Here is a 21507-nt window from a genome sequence, read left to right as displayed (position 1 = left end):
TGCCAACCCCTGACCGATGCAAACCACCGCTGGAGTCGTTCTGGTGGGGATGCCGGCGCACACACACTGACACACACACACTGACACACACACACTGACACACACACACTGACACACACACACTGACACACACACACTGTGATCCACACCAGCCCATACAATGACCCCCTAACGCACCATACACTATGACATTCTATCACAGACACACACACACACACACACACACACACACACACACACACACACACACACACACACAACCCACCTATAGTATGCCTACAGAACTTTGGTAATATGATAAAGACCATTGTTCTTTGTCGGTTTGTTTATATTAGATCATATTTTGATGACAACAGACTAAACGACTTATTGAAATAGATCTAGTTCAATATATTAGTTTAATAATCTCATACCGTTCTCAACTCTTATGTTATCTCCTCGTTACCCCAACACTGTTCCTCATCAACCCCCTCCCCCCCCTCCCCCACTACCACCCCTCCCTCTCCTGCTTCCTCCCCAGCTCTGGGTTTCTGGACCGGTCCTTCCTGTCTTTGGTTCTGTAGCGTGTTCTAACCGACACCCTCAGCCTATCAGAGCCCTGATCCAGGCCTCCAGCCCCGCCCAGCTCCTCCTCCTCCTCATCCAGGGTGTTGAGGTGAAGGTGCTCCATGCTGGCCCTCAGCTGGGCCTCAGGCCCCCCAGCTCTCCTGTTGGCCCCGGGGTCTGGCTGGGTCACTGCTTCCAGGAGGCTCCTGTACAGTCTCCTGAACTGGTCATCCTTTACTATCTCCTCTGGTTCCTTCTTCTTGAGCTGCTTCTGCCGCAGTTGCACCCGCCTGCCCTGGTACAACCTGGACCAACCCGTCTGGGATTAATGAAGCACTTATCTTAAAACCCCATTCTGTTGAACCAACCGTCACCAACCGTCACGCTTTTATCCAAAGCTACTTTCAACCTTTCATTTTCACATTCGCACACCAACGGCAGAGTCGACCACGCAGGGCGACAGCCAGCTCGTCAGGAGCAGTGAGGGCGAGTCGTCTCGCTCAGGGACACCTCGACACTCAGCTAGGAGGAGCCGGGGATCGAACCAGCAACCTTCAGGTTACCAGCAACCCGCTCTACCTCCTGAGCTACTGCCGCCATCTTGCTATGTTATTTTTATTTATTTTAATGTTTTATTGTCTCCACAGGAGCTTTTGACCTGGTTTAAATATGGACACAAAACACGGTCTGCCTAGGTGATGGTACACTGACTAGGTGACATGTGTCACTATGGAAACAGTACTAGCTAGGTGATGGTGTAACAATATAGACTGGTTAGGTGGTGTTACTATAGAAACGGTACTGACTAGGTGATGGTGTTACCATGGAAACATTACTGTCTGGGTGATGGTGTTGCTATGGAAACAGTACTGTCTGGGTGATGGTGTTGCTATGGAAACAGTACTGTCCGGGTGATGGTGTTGCTATGGAAACAGTACTGTCTGGGTGTCTCACCAGGCGTAGTGGGGTTCAGGGAGGGGCTTGCAGAGCAGCAGGTTGAGCTGGGAGGCGTCCTTCAGGCAGGCCTGCCATTGGTTGAGGCTGTGAGCCCCGGCACCATTCAGAGGTCGAAAGATGTGCTTGGTGACCCCCTGCCAGCCTACACACACACACACACACACACACACACACACACACACACACACACACACACACACACACACACACACACACAGGGACACAAATTGACTTAATTGACTGATTAAGTGAATGAGTGAGTAAGTGATTGAGTGCTACCTACCTGTTGTCCCTCCTGTCCGTCGGTTCAGTTCTCCTTGGACCATGACCATCAGCAGAGCTTTGAGGAGCGTCGGCTCAGGGCTGGCCCTCCTCAGCCAGTAGCAGGTCACAGCCACTGGGAGGCGCAGAGGAGCCGGAACTCCCACCAGCGTCTCTTCCTCCACGCCCAGCGTCTCCAGACACACCTGCAGCCTCACAGCGGGGTCTGCCTGGGAAGTGGGAACAAAACACATCTCAAGGATAACCAAGAACTCCACTTGTAGAGGGTTTGCCTCAGATAACTTCTTCTATAGGATCAACACATGCTGCTTATTACATAATGCAGATGATTTATGAGACATGCAATATGCCTACACCCACTACCCTCCCACTTTGAGTATTTCAATGGTCTCAATGTGGACGACAGTCAACCATATGGCTAGTTAATAAGGTTGTTAATGGTGAGGTGCCAAGCTATCTCAGGGGGGGTTTCAACTGTCTCTGAGATACACATGCATGCTCAACAGACGGAAGGCCACATATTTTGGTGGAAAAGTTGTCTAGGGAGATCAAAGATATCAATTGAAAAACTAAATGCAATTAGCTTCAAACCTTGAAAAAAATTATGAATCAATGAAAGTAAACTATCGTGAAATATTAATTGAATTTGGACTGATCATTTAAAGTTGCTGCTGCCATGTTAGCCTTCTTCTTACTTGGTGCTGCTGCTATAATCAATATATGATCCATCTATGGTTGATCTCTTGTCCACCTATTGTCCAGTTGAATGAGTCGGTAGCCCTACCTGGGGCAGAGAGTCCAGCCTCAGTGTCTTAGCAGCTCCTTGGACCAGCGGTTGCACCTTTACACTCGCGGCCCCCTTACCGACGCGGTCCACCTCCAGCACCTTGCCTCTCCCCCCGCCCAGCAGCAGCCCGTACAACACCTGCCGGATGGGCCGCGAGGCGAGGTTGGAGCTCTGTGGGGCGCGGTGCTCCACCTGGGTCGGCAATATCTTCCTCTTGTGCACCAACAGGTGCAGGATGTCAGCCCCCAGCTCTCCTCTGGCCAGGGGCGTGCGGACCCAGTCGGGGACGCAGCTCAACAACTCAGCGGGCAGCGGCGGAACGGTTCCCTCACTGAAGAACCCCCGCAGAGAGGAGCTGGGGAGCCGGTACTCCAGCATGGACTTCTGCAACTCCGTCTGCACCTCCGTCCGTGCCTGTTGACTCACGTTGGGCATGAGATCCATCGCTGCTGTCAAGGTGTCTTCTGTCGTCTGGAAGCCTCTCATCCACCTCAGGAGTCCCTCTAGCCGGGCGGTCATAGAAAACTCTGTCCGTCTTCCAGCCTGAACCTTTTTGGCACAAGTTATTTCTCTGAGGTTGACGTTGTCGTTTCCGGCCAACGATGCGAAGACGGGCAGCAGCGGGCGGTCGATGTTGAAGAAGGTGCAGAAGCTGGATGTGGTGTATCTTTTGCAAGGGATGTAACTCCTGGCCCCACTTGTTTTAACTGAGTCCCACTGGAAGTGATCTAGGTGAAGAAGCCCTGCTGGAAGGTCGTAGATGAAGAAGTCATTGTCTCTGGACAGCACTGGGCAGCACCACTCTCTGGCCAGGGAAGCCAGCTGGCCGTCAGCCTCTCCGAAGCACCTGACCAGCGGCACCTTCATGTTGTTCAGCGTCTGTTCGAACACTATCGTGGTGAAGGGGGGAAGGATGTCCGCCCTACTGCCCTTCTGAGCGGCGTCCAGGGCCCTACGGACCTTCCCTCTGGCCTGGTCCATGAGGGTGTCCAGTTTGATGTCGCTGGTGCCCGAGCCTCCGTCCATCACCACGTAAGGTTTGATTCCACAGTCGGCCAGAGTCTTGAAGAGAGCCTGGACCTGGACCTGGTAGGCCAGGTACTCCCCGCCGCGGTTCTGGTCCAGGTTGGACCTGTAGTACAGGTCGTAGGCCAGGTTAGTGCCGTCCACCAGCAGCTTGCTGTCCCTGAAGCGGATGTCCTGGTAGATCTGGCTGTAGTCCTTCAGCAGCGACAACAAGCCCTTCACCCCCATAGTGACTGACAGGTCAAGCTAACTTCACCTATCTATGATGACTGGATACGTTCTAGCATTTATGGTGACTGATCCCAGCTCCTTTATACACACACCAAGACACATAAACACACACACACACACACACACACACACACACACACACACACACACACACACACACTCAAACATCGCCCCACTGGGAGAGGCGCGCAGTTCTGTGAGTTCCGCTTTCCTGATAAATAATCAATGATTGGGTCCCGTGGTCAGACTACTTTATGGACTAGGCTACGAAAGTTTACGACCATTTTAAATATCGCACGTATTTATCCTCCAAAGTGCCGTACGACACAGATCACAGCGCATTTCCCTCTCTATATGCCTCAAACGCATTACATAGCCTATATTACATCCTTCATGATAATAATCCAACTTGTTCCGTCTTTCCTGTAAAACGCTTTTACTTTTTTTTAGTGAGAACTGGAGAAGAACCGAAAGTGAAACCACTTCCGGATCGCGACTCCCCGGGAAACGAATCCAGCAAAATAACAGACAAATCCCTTATCACAAAGTGGCCTGGTCTGCATGTTATTACTGAACGCAATAAATGCTCCTTTATTATGGTCTATATACTGTATCTACGTATATCTGGAAGGGAAAACCGCAACGACGTCCGAACAGCTGTTCACGCCCAAGCTAACACAAACACAAACACAAACACAAACTCATCAGCCAGATGGTGGAGGACGCAGACACGCTCACGCACGCACGCACACATTGAGGCCTATTGTATGTTACATAACTTCAGTGCATTAGTAGAAAGAAGGTGTTGCCCACTCTGTGATTTCTCTTTAATCTAGAATATGTTTCGGCCCTCAAGCATTCTTCAAGGTCAGCAATGTCGGCACGATGTATGCCACAAATGACTCTGAAAAGCAGTGCCAACATTTAAATATTTTTTAACCATTCAGCAAAATGAAGGCAGCTGGCTGATTATCATTTAGGGGGCCACTCAATGACATGCAGAAGCTTCATCAACACGCCCACAGAAGTGGTGTGAGAAATACCGACTTTCTACTCCTCATTCACATAAGGTACATTTCTACTTAATGTAAGTAGAGAATACTATGCATGCAAATCAATTATTAAAAAGCTTTTACTGTTATTCAGCGCTGAAAAGTGCATTGACATTTTAAAATGCAAGGCAACTACTACTGGTTAGTTGAAAATAATAATAATCATCATTGAGATTAAACGTCTCTTCCAGTGTCCTGGCCAAGACAGGCAGCAGACAGTAGCCTACAGTCACACATAGCAAACACACAAAACACAAGAAAAATAAACAACTAAAACAGTCAGCAGGGGGGAAGGGGGACATACGATATGATTTGTCAGCTGGGCATTGGAATTCATTTTGTGTCCATATCAATATCGCAAGACATGTCGGGAGGCTCGAGGAGCAGAGTAATATTACGTTTGAGCAACAAAGTGTCTCAGATGGAATGTCTCAGTGGTTGTTAGCGTCACGAGGACAGGGGGAGGGCTGATTGGCTGATTGTGAAAGGCTACAGGAAATGGATTCTATCTGCCCAATGTAGATGACAACGAAAAGTTTGTTGAGGCATTTTATTTATTTTACGTCTATGTTTTTTTAAAGAATATTATTTTGACAACATATTCTAAAATATAAATGCTTATTTATTTATTAATATAGGATATATTTCCCACAGCTGTATCCCATCGAAAATACACTGCATGCTCAAAATAAGGTAATAATTAAACTTCATCGTCATCCGCTTATCCGGGGTCGGGTCGCGGGGGGAGCAGCTCAAGCAGGGGGCCCCAGACTTCCCTTTCCCGGGCCACATTGACCAGCTCTGACGGGGGGATCCCGAGGCGTTCCCAGGCCAGTGTTGAGATATAAATAATCTCTCCACCTAGTCCTGGGTCTTCCCCGAGGTCTCCTCCCCACTGGACGTGCCTGAAACACCTCCCAAGGAAGGCGCCCAGTGGGCATCCTTACCAGATGCCCGAACCACCTCAGCTGACTCCTTTCTAAGTAAAGGAGCAGCGGCTCTAATCCGAGTTCCTCACGGATGGCTGAGCTTCTCACCCTAGTCCTAATAATTAAACTTCTATAGTTTAATAGCCTACTTGAAAGGTCTAATACAGTTCCCAAAGTAAAAACAATATGTATAAGCGTGTGTATTGTATATATAAACACATACAGTGGTAGGCATAACTTTAGGCACCTTTGCTTAAGTTGACTAAAGAGAGGAATAAAAAATCATCTTTTGGAAATTGATCTTAATGCCTTAATTAAACCACTGATGAAAAATCCCCCAAAAAAAAGGACACCAATTTGCTTTTTGAATGAATAATGTATTGTAAATAAATAAATGTTCACCCTTAAAATAGATGGTGCATAAGTATAGGAAGATTTTATTTTTTAAAAGCCAATTATTTCATGGATCCAGGATATTTATCCTGATTAAATTCCCTTAGCCTTTGGAATGAAAATAGTCCCACATCATCAAATACCCTTCACTATACCGATTTGCATTGAGAAATCATTAGGCTAATTAACAGCTGTATCCAAATGAAAATACACTGTATGCTCAGAATACGGTAATAATTAAACTTTTATAGTTTAATAGCCTACTTGAAAGGTCTAATACATTTCCCAAAAAGCTTCTTCTATGTCTAAATTGGGTTATGCATACCTATAATACTGTACTTTTATACAGACGGTTCACAAAAAGACTTTCGTTCAATTCTATCTGACTTCTGCTATCTTAATAATAGTATTCGGGGAAGAGAGGACTTCGACACACATGGCAGCAGACAAAGTTCCTGCTGAATTATACTTCCCCCTTCTTATATTAGCTCCACAGTGGTGAGGGTAATTATTATTTTTTTTTTTTAACCTTTATTTAACCAGGAGAAAAACCTATTGAGATTAAAAATCTCTTTTTCCAAGGTGACCTGGTCAAATCAGGCAGCAGCATGCTGCCTGCTTTGACCAGGTCTATTGGTTTGACCAGGTCTATCTGGTTTGACCTGGTTTATTGTGCACAATGAACCACAGTTACAGACAAACAGTTTCAGACAAACACACAGGGACAAAAATTTAAATCACACTAAAATAAAGCAAATCAATTCACACTGCATCAATCCTAAAAGATCCATTTCTGCTACCAGGAAACAAAAACCTATTCAAAACTTATCTTAGAGAGTCTAGCTCAATTTCCTTTATTTTCAACTTAAAAGCATTTGACGAAATTAATTCAACAAGTCCTAGGTCTTTCTGCAGCGTATTCCACAGTGGGGGCAGAGCATACAAAAGCCTTTTTACCCTATTCTGTCCACATATTGGGGACAAAAAGCAACACCAAGTCCTCTGAACGTAAAAAGTGTGGACCAGCACTTTTTCGCATGATAAGGGAGCATAAATAGCTAGGTAGCACACCAAGTATTGCCTTATAAATAAATATGCAGTAGTGACTGAGCCTACGAGTGGACCAAGCAGGCCATCCTACCCGAGAGGACAACTGGCAGTGGTCAGTCCGAGGCTTACAGTTTGGAATGAATCTCAGGGATGAATGGTACGCCAATTATTATCTGACCCCCATTAACTTTATCAGTATTTAAAATGGCTTCACTTTAACACAGGAACGACCGATGATAAGAACATGACAATTCTTATTCTAAGCCTACATGACCGATTGTCAAGTCTGAGTCTGTCGAGATATGATTGTATAATACTGAAAGCTAACAGAAGAAGAAGAACAGGCTCAAGAAAGACTGAGCGGCCATTCCATCAGGAAACTAAGTTGAGAAGTATTTTTTTTAAACGTAGCCGTCATCAGGAGCAGAATGGAGAAGAACCAGTCTTTACAAACCTCACCGTTATTCAGAAAACCTCGAGTATATTCAGAATAAACAACAACATACAATAAAGAAAGAAAACTCAAATGCATAAAACACTGAAATCATCAGAAATGTTACAAGCAGAAATAGAAACTGAAAAGAACAAGACTCAACCAATAAGTCTGTGACAGACAACAGACATGATGATGTCAGTGTTCCCTTATCTCGTCGTCACTGGAGGAGGAAGAGGAGTCCCTGCTCGAGTTTGGTTCAGCGAACGACCTCGCTGTAGACGATCTCATGTTCCGGTCCAGGGGCTGACCTGTCACCCAGAAGAAGACCAGCAAACCTCAGATTCCCTTCATCATTTCACTAGTAGGCTTTTAGTGCCACTGAGCTAGTGAACCAGTTAAACTGTTTTGTTTAAAACATCTTACCATGTCTACTTTGATCTCAACATAGTCATCTATCCCATTCTGTCACTCAAATAATAAACTTATTTTGAAAAACAGATTTAAAACCTTCCATTTTTCGTCTACGCCAAACACTTTGTTAAAAAACCCTCATCTTAATTCCAGTTCAGGTGCTCTTGAATGCCAGGTTGAAGGTGCGTGCGTGCGTGCGTGCGAGCGTGCGTGTGTGTGTGTTGATTGGCAGAGCTTCGTTTGGGAGGCGGTTTATGTTGCTGGTTGCTTCCGTTGCAGCATAACGCTGCGGTCTGGGCGCCACGCATGCACAAAATCACCCCCATCACACTCTTAAGTTAAGATCTTTCCTCTATTAAAAAAGGCTGCTGTGGGTCATAACCATGGGGATAACACCTCCCTCTCCTTCCTAGAACTCAAAACAACTCATGTCATGAATTATTTGAATTATCATAGCGCTTAAACTTCATTCAGGGTGTTTAGAAGCACTTTACTGTCCACACGCTAAATGCTCTTCGGCAGATTTAATACAACCAAGTCATTTTTTTAAATGCTATTGTACCGGATGTAAAGCCAGGGGAGACGATGGTTTGATCGCCCGGACCGTTATCGTCCGTCAAGCTTTAGAAACATTTCATGAGGGATGTTTTAATGGAGTAAGTGTTGGCACTGGTTTCATCAATGAACAAGTACTGATCTGTTTCACTGATAAAAGATGACATCATCGCGTCTTAATAGTGATGAACAATTACATTGCTACCCTCTTCTTCTTCTTCATCGGAAGGTTACATCGTAACAGGAGACGGTTACCTCGAGGAATTGGGTTTGAGGCGGATTGTTGAATAGCTGACTTCCTCTGAAGTTCCCACCGCTTCCTGTTTACGGTCCACCTCCTAGACAGACAGACAGACAGACAGGTGGTCAGACAGACACACTCACACAAACACGTGTGTCCATCTATTAACCCAAACACACACACACGCACACGCACACACACACACGCTTTTATTTTGATAGTGACAGGAAGTACTCACCTGTTTTTGAATCACCTCTGATGCCTTTTTTTGTGCATGTCTCCTATTTAATAATAAAAAAAGAGATTACAGATCTGTCCAATAACACAACACCATTTTACTACCAGTTACCTTTCAGTTTAGAGATTTCAGTTGGATTTCCATGGATTATAATGAGGTTAGTCTCCAAGGGCAATAATGCCTTTCGAACATGTGTTTTCTTTGGCGAGACCTATGGCGATAAGTGGTAATTGCAATCTCCACCGGTGAGCTCCACAGTGAACTTTCATCTTTCCAAAAATATCATCTCACACATCATACTCCACGTCCTTTTTTGCCCTCTTCTCAGATTTTGTCTGAGTACCTTTTAGCGAAGACCAGCCCAGCCAGGAGGACCCCAGCCAGCAGCACCGACACCACCGGCACTGACACGCGCCAGCCACTGTCAGACTGGTGTCTTCCTGTAGAACAACACATCTATGTCAGATACAATTAGACTAGTTTAGATCACTTTGTTATTAACAGTTAGATTACATTATAAAACGTGTAGGATACAGCTCAATTAGATTAGTTGACATAATTTCAGAAACAATTACATTAGATTACCTATAAAATTAATTAATTTGAGATACAATTAAATTCAATTAGATAATGTTATAATTGACTATTAGATTAGATAATATCAGACTATAAGAGACTATATTAGATTAAATAATGTCAGACTATAATATACCATGTTAGATTAGATAATGTCAGACTATAATAGACTTTATTGGATTAGATAATGTCAAACTATAATAGACTATATTACATTAGATGAGGGACCACCCTCATGACATTAGTGAACACAGAGGGGCTCACCTTCATCATCTTCCACCACGACCAGACTCCAAGGCACAGAGGTTTTCTGTCTGCTGGAGTCCAGAGAGCAGGTGTAATTCCCTGTGTCGTCATTGGTCAGACAGCTGAGGTGGAGGGCGGGGCCCGTCTCTGATAGGGCGTGGCCATTTCTGGACCAGTGGACGTCCAATTGGTTGAAGGAGCAGGCTGAGGTACAGGTGAGTGTGACCTGACCGCCCTCTTTCACCACATGGTCAGTGACGGAGCTTCTGACCTTCACATCCTCTCCATCGGTTGAAGACACAGTGAGACGGACGTTCTTTACAACTGGACAGATTGACAGCATACACCCTTCATTTGAAGTGGTCATCCCTTATCATTGACTATTTACCACTGTCGGTTTGCAGATACAGGGAATCATGAAATGCATTTGATCCAAAGCGTCTTCCAGGACATCCAGAAACATCTCATGAGGAGCAGGTGGGTGAGGACATCCTGCTCAAGGTTGACTACAGGAAGCTACTAATCCCTCCCCGATGGGAACCAAGTCTAGTCTCTTCCTATAGTCCTATTATAATGGGACAGTAGTAGAGGTAACCCCGACCCTAGTAACAGTACTAGATGTAAACTAACTAGTAACAGGACCAGAAGTAACACTTACCAGTGACAGTGACTCCGACTCCTTTCGGTCCGGTGTACCCTCCGCCGTTGGTCTCAAAGCGGAAGCGGTACGTTGCAGCGTCCTGTTTCACCGTTTTGATGATATTTAAGGTGCAGTTCCCGACGCGGTCCCCCAGGTACTGGAACCTGCTGTTGTTCAGGCCCTTGCTGTCGTACACGTTGGGCGTGGTGAGGTGGCAGATCTTGTGATCGGGGCACCAGACCACCCGCTCCACCCGCTCCACCACCACGCCGGTCTTTTCGTGCACCTTGGGGTGGGTGAAGCTGCAGGGGATGGTGGCGATGGAGCCCTCCACGACGCAGAAGGACTCAGGGTACTCCACGTGCCAGCCAGGGTCCGCCCCCAGCGGCCCTGGAGGAAGCAGACAGTCGGGGTCACAACAGGGAGCCCGGTTCTAAGGGAGGGTCTCACATGAGGTCATGCTCTCTCCAAGTTGAGCTTTTCACCGTCATGGTGAGAATGAGCGACCCGTGATGGTAAAGACGCTCTGAGAATGTCAGGGTGGGACGTTGATATTGTAATGTGTTTGGTTTTATATCATATTATACAATATTTGACATCATATCATAAAGCATAATGAATTATACAATATCGTCTCTAATTTCACACTTTATATATCACGTTTTTCTTTTATGTTATGAAAGCTCTTGGGGTGAGGCCCATTAAGAAAACAATGCATTATTATTATCATCAATATTATTATTATAACATATGTAACGATAAACTGATCTGTGTCCATCTTTGTCTGTGTCTAGTGGTAGATTTGAGGTCCCATTAGACTCTTAAAAGAGCTCTCGGTTGAGCCCACAGGCCAGCTGGATCCAGTTTGTGTACGGACACGTTCCAGGTAGTAAACAGAAGAAGCATTACAGCTTACCAGCTAGCAGCAGGAGCACAGAGAGGGTCCATGGATTCATCTTCATCTGCTCCGTAGCTGCCTCTCTGTGCGTGGTTATTAACGCCACTTGGACAGGGGGAGGGCTGAATGGCTGATTGTGGAAGGCAACAGTAATAGTCTTCACATGTAGCTTCCTCCTTTTAGATATTCTCTGCAATAGACACTACCCTCCCTTCACAATGTTTAAATACCATATATAGCTTCCCTTCTCCCTCTCTCATTGACATGGAATCCAATCAGCAGTTCAGTTCATATTGACCCAGTAGAACGTCCCTATAGACCCATTATCAACGTGTTTTATAGAAGTAGTCCCTTTGCTTTGGATTGATCTACAACTTGGTTTAGATCGTAACAAAACATAAGTTGATGTAGAGTGTGACTTTCTATTATTATATTGAGCAACCGTTATGTCTTCATTTGATTCATCAAACTTAGAGACTAGAAGTTAGGGATGCACGATGGGCCACAATGTACGCGGCCAACATCGGTCACAGGTGGAGTATATCGAGTGTATATGGATTATTGATCAGCCGTTATTATTAGTGAACACGACAGGATTACGTGAACAATGACCGTGCCTAAAGTATAACTAGAACAACTACAAAAGAATAAGCTACAACTACATGTCTTCATGATAATTGTATCTCAGTGACCCCCAGATATTACCCCTCAACAAAGTGTGTGACCTATGAACAATATATTGTGGTTGTTAGTTTACGAATGTTCTCTGAAGACAGGGAAATATGAGTGTTGGTGAGCTGCTGAGCTTATCTCATACAGTCTCTCGCTCTCCGCCTGAGTTCATGGGTTGGCCAATGGGCAGAGAGGGGCGGGACTTCAGGTGATAAGGATCAACAGTGACTCTGCTCAGTTATATTTATGCCTTGTGGTTTGTGTCTTCGTTGGTTGATTCTCTGGTTCTTCTTTTTGTGTTTCCCCATTCTGTGATAGAAACAAAGTTAAGATAAAACTAAAGATGGCCGACCCACTCCTCCTGAAGATGGCCGACCCACTCCTCTTAAAGATGGCCGACCCACTCCTCTTAAAGACGGCCGACCCACTCCTCCTAAAGATGGCCGACCCACTCCTCCTAAAGATGGCCGACCCACTCCTCTTAAAGATGGCCGACCCACTCCTCTTAAAGATGGCCGACCCACTCCTCCTGAAGATGGCCGACCCACTCCTCTTAAAGATGGCCGACCCACTCCTCTTAAAGACGGCCGACCCACTCCTCCTAAAGATGGCCGACCCACTCCTCCTAAAGATGGCCGACCCACTCCTCCTAAAGATGGCCGACCCACTCCTCCTAAAGATGGCCGACCCACTCCTCCTAAAGATGGCCGACCCACTCCTCTTAAAGATGGCCGACCCACTCCTCCTAAAGATGGCCGACCCACTCCTCCTAAAGATGGCCGACCCACTCCTCTTAAAGATGGCCGACCCACTCCTCTTAAAGACGGCCGACCCACTCCTCCTAAAGATGGCCGACCCACTCCTCCTAAAGATGGCCGACCCACTCCTCCTAAAGATGGCCGACCCACTCCTCTTAAAGATGGCCGACCCACTCCTCCTAAAGATGGCCGACCCACTCCTCCTAAAGACGGCCGACCTACTCCTCTTAAAGATGGCCGCCCCACTGTACCTAAAGATGGCTGACTCATTCCATCTAGGTGGCTTTCACTGGGCTCTTCAAGACACAGGCCACAGGGGGATGAAGTACAAACTGGTTTATTGCGGAGGTTGAAGTCCCTGACACATGAAGATGGTGATCAATGCTGCCATCTAGGTGATCTCCTGAGTGTGTGTGGTGACGGCTGGTTTAACCTGTGAGCATTGACTAGCCAACGCACAACAGGTGTGCAGCCCCACCAGCCCCAGAGTCTCTCAGTCTGACTCAGGCCAGGTGAGGCTGCTGAGACCAGCCGTCAGCCACAGCCCACAGGGACGGCAATGGAATTTACTCCAATATGACAAAATAATTATTCTAAAATACAATCACTGTAACACATTTATTAACATGAACATCTCTACTTTAATCTTTACGCGTACAAATATGTTTTCTTTAAATCAACTTCAATGTCTCATATCGACAAACAGCTTTTTTACATTTGATTGGTTTTGTTTGAGCACCATTTAGCAAAGACAACCCCAGCCAGGAGGAGAAGGAGAACCGCCAACACCACGCCCTTCACCACGGCAACCTCCAGGTGGACGGACCTGTGGAATCCTGGAGAACAACACAAGGGATTCATCCATGGATGGAGCGGTCAATAGGTTAGACTATAATAGATAATATTAGACTATTTATCACATAATGTTAGACTATATTAGATTTTATACAACGGGGGGCCTAAATCCAGCGATCTGATTGGTTCCTAACTGTTGTATAATGAGCGTATACATAACTGCTATGACGCCCGATCATTTTGTGAAAGTTTGCATATCACTCCGCGCCTGGAAGTAGAAACAGTTACAAAGTAAAACATATGTTGGATGATGGAGAGGGTGTAAATGTTGTTACTCCGGGAGTGAGCAAGGCGATGGAGAGACTAACGAAAGCTTAGGCACACGGCGAGTGAACTGCTCCATAGGATAAATTGCCGGCGAACCGCTCTATCGGAGCCTTCTCTCGGAGGGACGCTAAAGTGTGTTGCATAGCGACCGTCGTGCACTCTGACGGCAGCCAGGAGGGACTACTTTTTTGTATTCTTTAATAAAACGGCTACTTTGACTTTCTTGGTTTCTTTTTAAATGTAGTGTGTCAATGACTTTCGTTTTGCCATAACAGTAACCGTTGTATAAAAGCAATAGATCACTTCAGTCAGTGGTATGTGCTCATTATACCACTGTGAAGGGGGTCGCCGGCCCTCCGCTGCGCGTCGGGGCCGGGCAACGCCCCTTAACAGTGGTATAATGAGCACATACCACAGCCTGGCGTGATCTATTGCTTCAATGTAATGTTTGACTCTATTAGATTAGATAATGTGAGACTATAATAGACTATATTTGATAATGTGAGACAAGAATAGACTATATTACATTAGATAATGTCAGACTATAATAGATTATAATAGATAATGTTGGACTATCATGAACTATATTAGATTAGATAATGTTAGACTATAAAATACTTTATTAGATTAGATAATGTTAGATGATACGTTATTACATTAGATGAGGGACCACCCTCTTGTGCATTAGTGAACACAGAGGGGCTCACCTTCATCTTCCACCACGACCAGACTCCAAGGCGCAGAGGTGTTCTGCCCACTGGAGTCCAGAGAGCAGGTGTAATCCCCTGCGTCGTCATTGGTCAGAGAGCTGAGGTGGAGGGCGGGGCCTGTCTCTGATAGGGCGTGGCCATTTCTGTTCCAGTGGACGTCAAATTGGTGGAAGGAGCAGGCTGAGGTACAGGTGAGTGTGACCTGACCGCCCTCTTTCACCACATGGTCAGTGACGGAGCTTCTGACCTTCACATCCTCTCCATCTGTTGAGGACACAGTGAGACGGACGTTCTTTACAACTTGACAGAATGACAGCATATACCCTTCAGTGGAAGTGGTCATCACTTATCATTGACTATTTACCACTGTCAGTTTCCAGATACAAGAAATCATAAAATGCATTTGATCCAAAGCGTCTTCCAGGACATCCAGAAACATCTCATGAGGAGCAGGTGAGCTGTAAGGTGACCTTGGGTGTCTTGAAAGGCGCCTCTAAATTAAATGTATTATTATTATTATTATTATTATTATGAGGAGCAGGTGGGTGAGGGGACATCTTGCTCAAGGTTGACTACAGGAAGCTACTAATCCCTCCCCAATGGGGACCAAGTCTAGTCTCTTCCTATAGTCCTATTATAATGGGACAGTAGTAGAGGTAACCCCGACCCTAGTAACAGTACTAGATGTAAAACCAACTAGTAACAGTACTAGAAGTAACACTTACTAGTGACAGTGACTACGACTCCTTTCGGTCCGGTGTACCCTACGCCGTTGGTCTCGAAGCGGAAGCGGTACGTTCCAGCGTCCTGTTTCTCCGTCTTGATGATCTTTAAGGTGCAGTTCCTGACGAGGTCCCCCAGGTACAGGAACCTGATGTCGGCCCGGACGTTGCTGCTGTCGTACACGTTGGGCGTGGTGCCGTGGCACATCCCGTGATTGGCGCACCAGACCACGCGGTTCACCCGGAGCCCCGCGGGGTGGATGAAGCTGCAGGGGATGGTGGCGGTGGAGCCCTCCACCACGCGGAAGGAGTCAGGGTCCGCCCCCAGCGGCCCTGGAGGAAGCAGACAGTCGGGGTCACAACAGGGAGCCCGGTTCTAAGGGAGGGTCTCACATGAGGTCATGCTCTCTCCAAGTTGAGCTTTTCACCGTCGTGGTGAGAATGAGAGCGACTGGTTGATGGTAAAGACGCTCTGAGAAGGTCAGGGTGGGACGTTGTTATTGGAATGTGTTTGGTTTTATATCATATTATATAACATTTGATATCATATCATAAAGTATAATAAATTAGGAAATCGTGTCAAATTTCACACTTAATACATCAAGTTGTTATTTTATTTATGAACGCTCTTTTGGTGAGGCCCGTTAAGAAAACAATGCATTATCATTATCATCACTGCTATTATTATTATGGTAACATATGGAACGATAAACTGATCAAAGTGTCCTTCTTTGTCTGTGTCTAGTGTTAGAGTTGAGGTCCCATCAGGCTCTAAAAAGAGTTCTAGCTTGAGCCAGCAGGCCAGCTGGATCCAGTTTGTGTACGGACACGTTCCAGGTAGTAAACAGAAGAAGCATTACAGCTTACCAGCTAGCAGCAGGAGCACAGAGAGGGTCCATGGATTCATCTTCATCTGCTCCATAGCTTCCTCTCTGTGTCTGGTTATTAACGCCACTTGGACAGGGGGAGGGCTGATTGGCTGATTGTGAAAGGCTACAGGAAATGGATTCTATCTGCCCAATGTAGAAAACAACATCTCGAAAAGACATTATTTGTACAAAACATTATTTTATTTTTTACAACATACTCTAAGATATAAATGTTATTTATTGATACAGGAATATTTCCACAGCTATATCCAAATGAAAATACACTGCATACTCAGTATTAGGTAATAATTCAACTTCTATAGTTTAATAGCCTACTTGAAAGGTCTAATAAAGTTCCCAAAAAGCTTGTTCGATGTCTAAATTGGGTTATGCATACCTATAATACCTGTATTTTTTATACAGATGCTTCACAAAAAGACTTTAATTCAATTCTATCTGACTTCTGATATCTTAATAATAGTGTTCGGAGCAGAGAGGACTTCGACACACATGGCAGCAGACAAAGTTCCTGCTGAGTTTCAGTGAATTCTACTTCCCCCTTCTTATATTAGCTCCACAGTGGTGAGGGTGATTATCTGCCTCCCATTAACTTTATCAGTATTTAAAATGGCTTCACTTTAACACAGCAACCACCGATGATAAGAACAAGACAGATCTTATTGTAAGCATACATGACCGATAGTCTGTCAAGATATGATTGCATAAATACTGTAAGCTAGCAGAAGAAGGACAGGCTCACGAAAGACTGAGTTGCCTTGCCATCAGAAAACTAAATGGAGAAGTATTTTTTAAAAAGTAGCCTAGTCATCAGGAGCAGAATGGAGAAGAACCAGTCTTTACAAACCTCACCGTTATTTAGACAACCTTGAGTATATTCAGAATAAACAACAACATACGATAAAGAAAGAAAACTCAAATGCATAAAACACTGAAATCATCAGAAATGTTACAATCAGAAATATAAACTGAAAAAATCAAGACTCAACCAATAAGTCTGTGAGAGACAACAGACATGATGACGTCAGTGTTCCCTTATCTCGGTCATCACTGGAGGAGGAAGAGGAGTTGCTGCTTGAGTTTGGTTCAGCCAACGACCTCGCTGTAGACGATCTCATGTTCCGGTCCAGGGGCTGACCTGTCACCCAGAAGCAGACCAGCAAACCTCAGATTCCCTTCATCATTTCACTAGTAGGCTTTAAGTGCCACTGAACAAGTGAACCAGTTAAACTGTTCTGGTTTTAAACCTACTTTGATCTCAACATAGTCGTCAATGCCATTCTGTCAGTTACTCAAATAATACATTATTTTGAAAAACTGATTTAAAACACTACGTTTTTGAGAGTCTACGCCAAGGAGTTTGTTAAAAATCTATTTTCCTCTGAATTCCAGTTCAGGTGCTCTTGAATGCCAGGGTGAAGGTGTGTGTGCGTGTGCGTGTTCGTTTGCGTGTGCGCGTGCATGTGTGCGTGTTGATGTACAGAGCTTCGTTTGGGAGGCGGTTTATGTTTCTGGTTGTGTCCGTTACAGCAAATCGCAGCAATCTGGGCCGTATCACATGTTTAAAATTTATTTAAATTCTCAAAGTGTTCAAACTTGAGCTAAAACAGGGTGTTTAAAAACACTTTACTACCCACACGCTAAATGCTCTTTGGCAGATTTGATACAACCAAGTCATTTTATTTAAATGCTATTGTACCGGAGGTAAAGCCAGGGGAGACGATGGTTTGATCTCCCGGACCGTTATCTTCCGTTAAGCTTTAGAAACATTTCATTAGGAATGTTTAAATGGAGCTAGTGTTGGCACTGGTTTCATCAATGAACAAGTACTGATCTGTTTCACCGATAAAAGATGACATTATCGCGCCTTATTGGTGATGAACAATTACATTGTTACCGTCTTCTTCATCATCAGAAGGTTACATCGTAACAGGAGACGGTTACCTTGAGGAGCTTGGTTTGAAGTGGACGGTCGAATAGCTGACTTCCTCCGAAGCTCCCACCGCTTCCTGTTTACGGTCCACCTCCTAGACAGACAGACAGGTGGTCAGACAGACACACTCACACAAACACGTGTGTCCATCAATTAATCCAGACAAACATAAACACACACACACACACACACACACACACACACACACACACACACACACACACACACACACACACACACACACACACACACACACTTTTAGTTGAAACTGACAGGAAGTACTCACCTGTTTTTGAATCACCTCTGATTCCTTTTTTTGTGCTTGTCTCCTATTTAATAATAAAAAAGACATTACAGATATGTCCAATAATAAAACACCAATTAACTAACAAGGTAACATTTCATATTAGAGATTTCAGTTGGATTTCTATTAATTACTATGAGTTTAATCTCCAAGGGTAATAATGCCTTTCAAACAATATCATCTTCATTATCAGCATCAAGATCAAAGTGGACATTTGGAAGATCTCGGTTCTGTTCCCTTTGGCGACCCATATGGTGATAAGTGGTAATTGCAACCTCTCCCGGTGAGCCCCACAGTGAGCTCCGTTGCTCCCCAAGTTGAACAGACATTTACTGTGTATCAACGCAAATCTTAGGGATAAATACTTTCATCTTTCCAAAAATATCATCTCACAAGTCATCTTCAGCGTCCTATTTTGACCCCTTCTCAGATTTGATTTGAGTACCTTTTAGTGAAGACCAGCCCAGCCAGGAGGAGAAGGAACACAGCCAACAGCACCAACACCACCGGCACTGACAGGAGCCAGCCAGACTTCTCTTATTTTGTAAAAGAACGCATTCATGTCAGATACAATTTTATTAGATCACTTTCTTAATAACAGTAAGATTACATTGCATGATATAATATGTTGGATACAGTTTGATTAGAGTAGATTACATCATTTCAGAAACAATTACATGAGAGAAATTACTTTATTTTAGATTCAATAAGATAATGTCAAACTATAATAGACTATATTAGACTAGATAATGTTAGGCTATAAAATACTATATTACATTAGATGAGGGACCACCCTCATGTGCATTAGTGAACACAGAGGGGCTCACCTTCATCTACCAACACCAATAGACTCAAAGGCGCAGAGGTGTTCTGCCCACTGGAGTCCAGAGAGCAGGTGTAATTCCCTGTGTCGTCATTGGTCAGATTGCTGAGGTGGAGGGCGGGGCCTGTCTCTGATAGGGCATGGCCATTTCTGTACCAGTGGACGTCCAATTGGTGGAAGGAGCAGGCTGAGGTACAGGTGAGTGTGACCTGACCGCCCTCTTTCACCACATGGTCAGTGACGGAGCTTCTGACCTTCACATCCTCTCCATCTGTTGAAGACACAGTGAGACGGACGTTCTTTACAACCGGACAGATTGACAACATTTTCTCTGAAGTTGAAGTGGTCTTCACTTATAATTGAATATTTACTGTCAGTTTGCAGATACAAGGAGTCTTACAAACTGTTTTATGCGCCAACTTCCCAGGCTGTTCCTTATCAAGCTCTTTGTGATAGAGTCCCTTTGATCCAAAGCGTCTTCCAGGACATCCAGAAACATCTCATGAGGAGCAGGTGGGTGAGGACATCTTGCTCAAGGTTGACTACAGGAAGCTACTAATCCCTCCCCAATGGGGACCAAGTCTAGTCTCTTCCTATAGTCCTATTATAATGGGACAGTAGTAGAGGTAACACTGACCCTAGTAACAGTACTAGATGTAAAACCAACTAGTAACAGTACCAGAACACTTACTAGTGACGTTGACTATGACTCCTTTCGGTCCAGCGTACCCTTCGGCGTTAGTCTTCAAGCGGAAGCGGTACCTTGCAGCATCCTCTTTCACCGTCTTGGTGATATTCAAGGTGCAGTTCCTGACGAGGTCCCCCAGGTACAGGAACCTGCTGTTGGCCCGGACGTAGCTGCTGTCGTACCCGAAGTACACGTGGCGCTGGCAGAACTCATGATTGTGGCACCAGACCACCCGCTTCACCCGGAGCCCCGCGGGGTGGGTGAAGCTGCAGGGGATGGTGGCGGTGGAGCCCTCCACCACGCAGAAGGAGTCAGGGTACTCCACGTGCCAGTCAGGGTCCGCCCCCAGCGGCCCTGGAGGAAGCAGACAGTCGGGGTCACAACAGGGAGCCCGGTTCTAAGGGAGGGTCTCACATGAGGTCATGCTCTCTCCAAGTTGAGCTTTTCACCGTCATGGTGAGAATGAGAGCGACTGGTTGATGGTAAAGACGCTCTGAGAAGGTCAGGGTGGGACGTTGATATTGTGACGTGTTTGGTTTATATCATGTTAGATAATATTTGATATCATATCAGAAAGCATAATAAATTATACTATATATCGTGTCAAACATCAAACTCTATATATCAAGTTTTTTTCTTTTATGTTATGAAAGCTTTTTTGGTGAGGCCCATTAAGAAAACAAAGCATTTATTATTATGATAACATATGGCACGATAAACTGATCAAAAAGTCCTTCTTTGTCTGTGTCTAGTGGTGGAGTTGAGGTCCCATTAGACTCTAAAAAGAGCTCTAGGTTGAGCCAGCAGGCCAGCTTGATCCAGTTTGTGTACAGACACGTTCCCGGTAGTAAACAGAAGAAGCATTACAGCTTACCAGCTAGCAGCAGTAGCACAGAGAGGGTCCATGGATTCATCTTCATCTGCTCCGTAGCAGCCTCTCTGTGTCTGGTTATTAACGCCACTTGGACAGGGGGAGGGCTGATTGGCTGATTGTGAAAGGCTACAGAAATATTTTTCACATGTAGCTTCCTCCTTTTACATATTCTCTGCAATAGCCACTAACCTCCCTTCACAATGCTTTAAATACCATATATAGCTTCCCTTCTCACTCTAGTCTCATTGACATGACATCCTATCAAGGTCCCTATAGTTCCATTATCAACGTGTTTTATAGCAGTAGTCCCTTTGCTTTGGATTGATCTACAACTTGGTTTCGATCGTGAAAAAACATAATTTTAAGTAGAGTTTGACTTTCTATTATTATATTGAGCAACCGTTATGTCTTTAATTGATTCATCAAACTTAGAGCCAAGAAGTTAGGGATGCACGATGGGCCACAATGTACGCGGCCAACATCGGTCACAGGTGGAGTATCTCCAGTGTATATGGATTAT

At 45.1% G+C, this 21507-nt stretch overlaps 4 protein-coding genes across 12 annotated transcripts; all 4 read right to left on the bottom strand.

The window, feature by feature from the left end:
* Positions 1 to 384: 384 nt before the first annotated feature.
* LOC132458853 (protein asteroid homolog 1-like) lies at positions 385 to 4507 on the bottom strand. 2 transcript variants are annotated; one of them, XM_060053191.1, is made up of 4 exons: positions 2570 to 4480; positions 1787 to 1994; positions 1501 to 1645; positions 385 to 851 (listed from the first exon to the last, which is right to left on the bottom strand). In XM_060053191.1, the coding sequence occupies exons 1-4, from the start codon at positions 3824 to 3826 to the stop codon at positions 488 to 490; spliced, it is 1974 nt and encodes a 657-aa protein (XP_059909174.1). In that variant the 5' UTR covers positions 3827 to 4480; the 3' UTR covers positions 385 to 487. The 2 variants fall into 2 exon arrangements, with proteins under 2 accessions (XP_059909174.1, XP_059909176.1); XM_060053193.1 differs by having other exon boundaries at positions 712 to 865; positions 2570 to 4507.
* Positions 4508 to 7634: 3127 nt separating this feature from the next.
* Positions 7635 to 21093, bottom strand: LOC132458889 (B-cell receptor CD22-like). Of its 8 annotated transcripts, XM_060053265.1 has the most exons (8): positions 20988 to 21092; positions 20117 to 20467; positions 19430 to 19696; positions 19079 to 19138; positions 9478 to 9508; positions 9135 to 9180; positions 8911 to 8993; positions 7635 to 7997 (listed from the first exon to the last, which is right to left on the bottom strand). In XM_060053265.1, exons 1-8 carry the CDS (start codon positions 21031 to 21033, stop codon positions 7946 to 7948), a joined length of 936 nt encoding a protein of 311 aa, XP_059909248.1. In that variant the 5' UTR covers positions 21034 to 21092; the 3' UTR covers positions 7635 to 7945. The 8 variants fall into 8 exon arrangements, 7 of the variants coding, with proteins under 7 accessions (XP_059909248.1, XP_059909247.1, XP_059909249.1 ...); XM_060053264.1 differs by lacking the exon at positions 9478 to 9508 and having other exon boundaries at positions 19048 to 19138; XM_060053266.1 differs by lacking the exon at positions 9478 to 9508 and having other exon boundaries at positions 9135 to 9177; positions 19048 to 19138; positions 20988 to 21091.
* On the bottom strand, positions 9937 to 11666 carry LOC132458908 (sialoadhesin-like). The gene is made up of 3 exons (XM_060053302.1): positions 11513 to 11666; positions 10615 to 10986; positions 9937 to 10280 (listed from the first exon to the last, which is right to left on the bottom strand). Exons 1-3 carry the CDS (start codon positions 11556 to 11558, stop codon positions 9952 to 9954), a joined length of 747 nt encoding a protein of 248 aa, XP_059909285.1. The 5' UTR covers positions 11559 to 11666; the 3' UTR covers positions 9937 to 9951.
* LOC132458903 (sialoadhesin-like) lies at positions 13246 to 16415 on the bottom strand. Its single transcript, XM_060053293.1, has 4 exons — positions 16346 to 16415; positions 15482 to 15811; positions 14754 to 15020; positions 13246 to 13760 (listed from the first exon to the last, which is right to left on the bottom strand). Exons 1-4 carry the CDS (start codon positions 16398 to 16400, stop codon positions 13636 to 13638), a joined length of 777 nt encoding a protein of 258 aa, XP_059909276.1. The 5' UTR covers positions 16401 to 16415; the 3' UTR covers positions 13246 to 13635.
* Positions 21094 to 21507: the final 414 nt, after the last annotated feature.

The sequence above is a fragment of the Gadus macrocephalus genome, chromosome 6 (genome assembly GCF_031168955.1).
Source record: "Gadus macrocephalus chromosome 6, ASM3116895v1".
Taxonomy (NCBI): domain Eukaryota; kingdom Metazoa; phylum Chordata; class Actinopteri; order Gadiformes; family Gadidae; genus Gadus; species Gadus macrocephalus.
The sequence above is the reverse complement of the archived record's forward strand: the minus strand, read 5'-3'. Positions and strand labels throughout refer to the sequence as shown.